The sequence below is a fragment of the Myotis davidii genome, unplaced genomic scaffold, assembly GCF_000327345.1.
Source record: "Myotis davidii unplaced genomic scaffold, ASM32734v1 scaffold1786, whole genome shotgun sequence".
Taxonomy (NCBI): domain Eukaryota; kingdom Metazoa; phylum Chordata; class Mammalia; order Chiroptera; family Vespertilionidae; genus Myotis; species Myotis davidii.
In genome coordinates this window covers 342438-350937 of record NW_006297147.1, presented here as the reverse complement: position 1 = coordinate 350937, position 8500 = coordinate 342438, and the positions used below count along the sequence as shown (strand labels likewise).

The 8500-nt window shown below is 41.7% G+C and overlaps 2 protein-coding genes across 2 annotated transcripts in view; both read left to right on the top strand.

The window, feature by feature from the left end:
• LOC102766858 (zinc finger protein 551-like) overlaps window positions 1-8500 on the top strand; it is a 54885-nt gene that overhangs the window by 27217 nt on the left and 19168 nt on the right. The gene's annotated exons all lie outside the window — the stretch shown is intronic.
• The window catches only part of LOC102767145 (zinc finger protein 501), a 6316-nt gene continuing 1874 nt past the window's right edge, over window positions 4059-8500 (top strand). The window contains 1 exon segment of the mRNA XM_015569914.1: window positions 4059-4229. Coding sequence (XP_015425400.1) covers window positions 4196-4229 — 34 coding nt within the window. The 5' untranslated portion in view covers window positions 4059-4195.

Here is an 8500-nt window from a genome sequence, read left to right as displayed (position 1 = left end):
GTAAGACCCTCACTCTGGCTGGTTGCTGGGACTTGGCTTTGCATTTCCCCATGCCCCCTCACCTCTAGGGGGTGCTCTGTCCTCAGCTGTGGACGGTATACATTGCATGATTTTTCAAGTTTTCTGGGTAGTTGCTGTCCTGGGGAGGGTTGATTTGTTTGCACAGCTCCCTTCTATACCTTTAGTCACAACACCTGCTGTAGTGAACTCATAGGGAAGGGTTTGTGGATGGTTGCGTGGCAGGGAACCTAATGGATTCCACTTGAGTAGTGACCAAAAGCATGTTCTTTATTGCTGTCAACCAAATTCACGATCAACAATGACAGATGGAAACACACACGTGCGATTGGAGACAGCGAGAGCTTTATATGTATCGTGCATGCGGGAGTCAACTTAGCCTTTTATAGATACAGAATAAATTTGCTTAATTAGACTTGCTTTCTGATGTAGGTATGGACCAAAAAAGGAGTGCAAAAATGAAATTGCCCAGAGAAGCACCCCAACTTCTCTTTCAGGTAATTGTCAGCAACACAGCAGTAAATAGCAACACAAAACAGATTATTATTATAGATCACGCAGGCAGAACAAAGGGTAAAATATTTCACTGAAGCAGTGTTTGACTATACAGTGGGGCCTTGACTTACGAGTTTAATTCGTTCCGAGACCGAGCTTGTTAACTCAAATTACTCTGTCAACTCAAAGCAAAAAATCGGCGGAGAGACAGCTGGTATCTCAAAAAACTCGTTAGTCAGGACACTCGTAAGTCAAGGCCCCACTGTCTTCTGTGAAGTGAGAATCTCATGCACAGAACCTCTAGTCTATATATAAAAGGCTAATATGCTAAGTGTCTGATCATCTGGGTAATGACATCACGTAGCAACGCCGCGCTTCCTCTCCCTAGCGACTAGCCTCCTTGCAGTTTCTTCCGTCCAGGAACACGACTTGCTTCATAGCCGGGTGAAAACATTTCACACTTTAACCAAATGTCTGTGAAGCGTTTTCTCTTGCCTCATCTCATTTGATCCTCACAGAAGTCCTGGAGCAGGTAGATAGGAGGCTTGGTGGAATCCGATTTTATTCTCATTAGCTGGAAAACAGAGATTTAGAAAACTTAGAAACTTGACCTGACTGAAAAGAAGTAAGAAATGGTGGACCTTGAAAATGACTTCAGGTTTTCCTCACTGCGCATATAAATTGAAAAGACTTCTACCACATTGGGCCCCAGAATTTGAAAAGCAAGAGTTCCTCTGGGCCCGCTACTGCTAGTGGTAATGAATAGGACTCCAAATGAATTTGGCTTATTGATTAAGGCGTCTTCTGATTTACAATATAACAAAGGGAAGAGCGACCTCTAGAATTGGACAAAAATTAAAATGATAGACACATGATTCTTTTCCATAGGTGGGTATGAAACTGGACAACCAATGGGTCCGGTCAGCCTGTCACTACTTGAGCCAATTAAGCATAGACTGGGTTGAATCCTATATGAATATTTATTCCAGTAGTGCCGGCAATATGGGAGGGCAGCAGGTCATCCACATACACCAGCTGCTTACATGGGGTAGGACAAAGATCACATAAGGATGCCTGGCAGTCGTGACTCAGGATTCATTTCCCTGGCAGACACATGTGAGGGAATCACTAGTGTGCAGTGTGCAGGGGGCAGCCAATCAATGATTCTCTCTCATCATTGATGTTTCTGTCTCTCCTACCTTCCTCTCTGAAATCAATGGATCACTTTCTAAGGTTGACTCCCAGGTCCCGGGAATGTAAAACTCTCAACCAGGTTAGAATGTCCTTTCTTTAACCAGAAAGAGGCAAACACGATTAACAGAGGGTGATTAATATTTCCTATAACCATAGCTAGTCCCCAATATTATGTTTTTGCCCCTAGCAGGTACAGGATAGTTAACAGACAGCAATTAACATGATGACAATAACAATGAGGGGGAAACTGTTGCAGTGCTTGTGCTTTGAGGGGGTGGGGGTTTGGGGGGGAATTGTTTGTTATTCCAAAAACATGTTACCAATTATGTTATTCAAGGTGTAAATAGACTAGAGATAGGCTAAGTTAAGGTGAAGATTGATGTTTTGTTAGGGAAAAATACTACTCAAGGATGTGATGACTCACTATGAATTGCTTTTAGTTAGAAAGTTTTAATTTCAGACGCTCCTGTGTGGTTACCTTAGGTTTCTGAGTTGGTAAGGCTGCCACTCAGGCCCCCACGGAGCCTGTCAGGTATAATATGTGGCCCTTTTTGTTCACAAACTCTCCCACTTTTTCCAAAATTTATTTATTTTGATGTTAAAGTTATAATGAAACAAGAGAGTTCCATCTTTTCTATTTCAAAGGCTGGGCCTACAGTCTTGGGTTATATTTGTCAAATACATATACTATGGTATAAGTAGGTCATCTATGTGATAAAATTTTTCAGACTCTTTAATGCAGGCATATCTCTTTAATTATAACTGCTATATTTGGATCACAGATAATGTGTAAGTGCTTTTAAATATGGTTTTTAAAAAATTGATATCAGAGAAAGGAAGGGAGAAGGGAGAGGGAGAGACAGAGAAACATCAATGATGAGAGAGAATCATTGCTCCCCTGACTCCTGCCAGCCCCCTACTGGGGATCAAGCCCGCAATGGGCATGTACCCTGACAGGTAATTGAACTATGACCTCCTAATTCACTGGTCAACACTAAACCATTCAGTGACAATGGCCAGGACAGATAATCTCTTTTCATCAACATGGACTCAAGTCCCTTCACCAGGAAGAGATGACACCTTTCTGTAGCCATTTTCAAGATGTCTCTCTCATGAGGACGTGACATTTCATAGCCACTCCAGTGGCGATCTCTGTGTTTTCTACAGGAGTGATGGTGGGGGGAAAAAAGAAAAAGAAAAAAACCGTGATCACTTACTTGGACTCAATGACTACATTACCCAGAACACCATGTGGGGAATACCAACAGCTTAGCCAATGAAGGGTCAGAAAAGGTGTTTCAAGGGGCGGGACTTCCTTCATCCTCAGAGCCTGCATTTTGACTCCATCCAAACATTCGCAGCTATTGTTGCGTAGCTTCCAGAACGCTGGGTCCCGGTGGAGATGGCCCGACAGAGGAGGCAGGAGAGTCGTGGCGCACACAGCACACGCGCGGGTGTGAAGCTCGATGTCCCCGCCCGGGTGACCCGAGAGAGGAGTGTTGTGTCTTCTGAGGACACATCAAGTGCAGGGCAGAGAGGACGGGGGTGACTCGCATCTGAAGGTCCCTGAGGATGTGGCTGTGAGTATTGACGGAAAGAGCAGAGGCTGCAGGGAGGACGGCGCAGCCTCATTCGGGGCTTTCCCGGCTGTGTGTCCATCAGGGGCCTGGGGAGGTCCTGCATCCGGCTGGACTATCGTATAGTCGTCACTCTTGGATACCATATGCCAAGTTCATGGTTGATCTACTGGGATGGAGTAGGAAGGGGGCAGAGCTGAGGGAGTGAACTTGGGGTTGGAAGAAGGAAGATATTACACAGTGGTGTGCACATCTAGAGAAAGAGGAAGTGTGAGCTGATGGTCCCTGGTACCTGGTGTGGAGACTTCAGGGTGAAGCATAGCCCCGGTTTGTCTTGGAGGCTTGGTCTGGGAGACTGGGGTAGGGCCCTGCAGGCAAGGCCCAGAGCTGAGATGTATGGGCTCCCAGGCCCCAAACCCTCTGCTATAGCTGAGGGCAGTAACAGTGACTAATAGGACTGTGATGTGAAAGCAGCCTGCGCTGGCCGTAGGGTCTGGTGTCCACACTAACCTGGGGTGCCCTTGAGGAGGTTGAGGGTGGGGAATATGTGTAAGGAGTAGGATTGTGGGTTCCCAGAAAGACAGCTTTGGTTTCAATCCTGGGAGTTAAAAATTGGCTGCAGTGTAAGTGGTTGCTACACAGACACACTCCCAGGACCAAATTGAAATTACGACGACGACGTACAAAAAAAAAAAAAAAATCCTGAATAATCATTTGTCTCCATTCTGACAGGGACTCCCAGGACCAAATTGGAATTACAACGACGTATAAAAAAAAAAAAACAAATCCTGAATAATCAATTGTCTCCATTCTGACAGGGTGGGGTGACCTTTGAGGACATCGCCCTGTACTTCTCCAGGGAGGAATGGAGCCTCCTTGATGAGGGTCAGAGACAGCTGTACCTGAATGTGATGCTGGAGAACTTTGAACTTCTATCCTCCCTGGGTAAGACCCTCGCTCTCACCAGTGATCTGGACTTGACTTTACATATCCTCATGCCCCTTTTCCCAGGATGTGCTCTGTCCTCATTGCTTGTCTTTCCAGTTTTTTGGGCCCTTTCTGTTCTTGGTAGGTCTGGTTTCTTTGCTTTGGCCTTGAATGTTTCTGCAATCACCACACCTCCTGTACTGAACTTCTTGGCAGGGGTTTGTGGTTAGTATTGTGGCAGGTTGCCCAATGGATTCCACCTTGATTAGTGAGGAAAAGCATTCTCTATATTCCTGTTGGTCATCTGTGCATATTATTGGGAAAAATTCCTCTGCATCTTTAGCCTATTTTTTTAAAATATATTTTTATTGATTTCAGAGAGGAAGGGAGAGAAACATCCATGATGAGAGAGAATCATTAATCGATTGCTTCCTGCACGCCCCCTGCTGGGGATCGAACCCACAACCCTGGCATGTGCCCTATTCAGGAATCGAATCCTGACCTCCTGGTTCATAGGTTGACTCTCAACCACTCTGCCATGCCGGCCGGGCTATCCTATTTTTTATTTACTTTCAGTTTTTTTATTTTATTTCAAGAAAAATTATTTTAAATATAATAATGTTACATGCAATAAACATCAATTATTCAAGAAAAATGACCATATGTATAATAATTATAATTCAAGAATAATTATAATAATATTACCAAAATTATATCACAAAAGTTGTAGGAAATACTAAAAATCTTCAAATAACTGGATTACTTCTATTATATTATAGAATATTTTTTACCCTCTAATTCTACTTTTGTTCATTAGTTTATGTTGTTCATTATATTCCAAAAATGAGTGAGATCATATGATATTTGTCTTTCTCCAACTAGCTTATTTCTCTTAGCATGATGCTTTTAAAGTCTATTTCGTCAGATATGAGTATTGGTACTCCAGCTTTTTTTGTTGTTTTCCTTTGGCATGGAAAATTATTTTCCATCTCTTCACTTTTCATCCTGTGTGTGTCTTTTGTTTTGAGGTGGGTCTCTTGTAGACAGCATAGAGTTGGGTCATGTTTTTGTATCCATTCAGCTACCCTACACCTTTTTATTGGAGCATTAAACCATTTACATTTAGAGTTATTATTGAGAGATACTTATCTATAGCCATTTTAATTCTGTATGGCTAGGTTTCTTTCTCTGTTTCTTCTTCTCAGCAATCCCTTTGGCTTATCTTGTAACGCTGGCTTGGTGGTGATGAACTCCTTGAGCCTTTTTTGTCTGGGAAGCTCTTTATTTGACCGTCTATTTTGAATGATAGCCTTGGTGGATATAGTAATCTTGGTCTCAGATCCTTGCTTTCCATTACCTGAGCACTTCATGTCATTCCCTTCTGGCCTGTAGAGTTTCTGATGGGAAATCAGGTGTCAGCCTTATGGGAACTCCTTTGTAGGTAACAGTTTTCTTTTCTCTTGCTACCTTTAAAATTCTCTCTTTGTATTTAATTTTTCTAGCCTATTTTTAACCATATTTTTTGGTTAATGGGTGTGTTGAATACCTTCTATATTTTACATATTAAATTTTTATTACATACAGGTACTCTACTTTTTGCATGTACTTAATTGTGCTTTGCAGATATTTTGAGGGTTTTTTGTTTTGGTTTTAATATATTTTTTTGACTTCAGAGAAGAAGGGAGAGGAAAAGAGAGAAATATCAATAATGAGAGAAAATCATTGATTGGCTGCCTCCTGCACACACCCTACTGGGGATGGAGCCAGTAACCCAGCCCTGCCTGGGAATCGAACCTGGGACATCTTGGTCCATGGACCCGGGATCTCTTGGTCCAAGGGATGACACTCAATTCACTGAGCCACCACAGCTGGGCTTGGTAGGATTTTTGTTTTTACAAATTCAATGTTTTTTGCAATCCTGCATTCAGGAAGTTTAGTGTGGCTATCTTTCCAGCAGGCTCAGATGCTGTTGACCAGCGTGAATATAAGAAATATTCAAACCTGGAAATAATTTTTGTGAGTTTATTTGGTCCAAACTTTCAACAGTTGCTTGGAAGCAAAATCTCAAGGCATTGATATAATGCTCCAGAGAATGGCAGTTTTGTATCTTTTTTGATACATTACAATCAAAAGAGCAGACATAGCTGGGTTACATGAAATTCATAGGTGATTGATTAAGTAGGCAGAAGAGAGCAAAGTGGGGCTACTTCTGGTATTGGATAAAAAGTAAAATGGTAAATCTTTTACATAGTTGGGTACAGGATATTCAATAATAATCAATATTAATATGATGAAAATAGCAATGAGAGCATTTGTAGTCTTTGCTATGGTGCATTTGGTTGTACCCTGAGGAATCCCAAAAAGGGCAGTTACTCTGACATTCCAAAGGGATGTTATCATAAATGCAAAGGGTGATAGTCAGGCTCAGTTAAGGTAAAGATTCATTTTGTTGTTGAATATTCCAGCTGAGGACATGTCTATCTGTCATTAACCAATTTTTTTAAATATATATTTTATTGATTTTTTACAGAGAGGAAGGGAGAGAGATCGAGAGAAACATTGATGTGAGAGAAACATCGATCAGCTGCCTCCTGCACACCTCCTGACCAAGGATTGAACCTGCAACCTGAGTAAGTGCCCTGACCAGGAGCCCAACCACAACTCAGAGAAACATCGATCAGCTGCCTCCTGCACATCTCCTACTGGGGATGTGCCTGCAACCCAGGCACATGCCCTTGACCGGAATCGAACCTGGGACCTTTCAGTCCGCAGGCCGACTCTCTATCCACTGAACCAAACCGGTTTTGGCTTTCATTAACTGCTTTTAGTTAGAAAGTTTTAATTTCAGACCATCCTTTGTGGTCACTTTAGGTCTCTGAATTTCCCTGAGCTTGTTACTCTGTAGTGATAAAGTAGTTTTCACACAGAGTAGTTGTGTTTTTATTAGCCTGCCGTATAGTGTTACCTTGTCTTTATTATTTAATTGGAACTCCAAATACTTGTGAGAATTTCTTTCTGTATCTCAATATTCACTTTTTTGTGGAGATCTGACTGAATCCAGTACATCTCCAAGCAATGTGTTCATATGACTTGCAAGTATTTTCTACCATCCTGTAGATTGCCTTTTTAAAAAATATACTTTTATTAATTTTTACAGAGAGGAAGGGTTAAGGATAGAGAGTTAGAAACATCAATGAGAGAGAAACATCCATCAGCTGCCTCCTGCACACCCTCTACTGGGGATGTGCCTGCAACCAAGGTACATGCCCTTGACCAGAATTGAATCCAGGACCCTTCAGTCCACATGCCAATGCTATATCCACTGAACCAAACCAGTCAGGGCTAGATTGCCTTTTTTTTTTTTTAATATATTTTATTGATTATTGATTTTTTACAGAGAGGAAGGGAGAGGGATAGAGAGTTAGAAACATCCATGAGAGAGAAACATCTATCAGCTGCCTTCTGCATGCCCCCTACTGGGGATGTGCCCTCAACCAAGGTACATCCCCTTGACCAGAATCGAACCTGGGACCCTTCAGTCCGCAGGCCAATGCTCTATCCACTGAGCCAAACTGGTTAGGGCTAGATTGCCTTTTAATATCATTTTGTTAATTGCTGTTTTAATGTGAAGACTCTTGTTCATTTGTTGTTGTTTAGACTGTTTAGTTTTCCCTCTTTGCCTGGTGGTAGTTGTCACATTCAGAAAATCATGTCCAAAGCTTTTTCTGTAGGTTGTTTTGAAGTCATTTTAAGTTTTGGGATTGTCATTTAATTATTTTATGCAGTTTGAGTTTAGTTTTTTTCAGTGGTGTCCAGTTTTGTTGTTTTGCCTGTGATTATGCACTTCTACCAACACCATTCAGTGAAAAAACTATTCTTTCTTGTCTGTCTTGTGGTTTTTGTCAAAGGATACATGAATGTATGTGCCTGGGTGTATTTCGGTCTTCTCTGTTCTGTTCTGTTGGTCTGTGTTTCTATGTTTATTCCAGTAACACACAGTGTGGTTGCTTTGGCTTTGTAATAGATTGAAGTCAGGAAGTTCGATGCCACCTGGTTTGTTCTTGCTCACGTTTGCTTTTGCTCTTCCAGGTCTTTTGGTTCCATACATTTCAAGATTCTGTTTTTATTTCTTTGTAAAATACCATTGACATTATCATCGGGATTACATTTAATCTGTAGATTGCTTTGGGTACTATAGACGTTATAAGGGTATTAAATTTCAAATCCTAAAGCACAGATGTCTTACCATTTGTTTGTGTTTTCTTCCATTTTTTCATCACTGTCTTGAG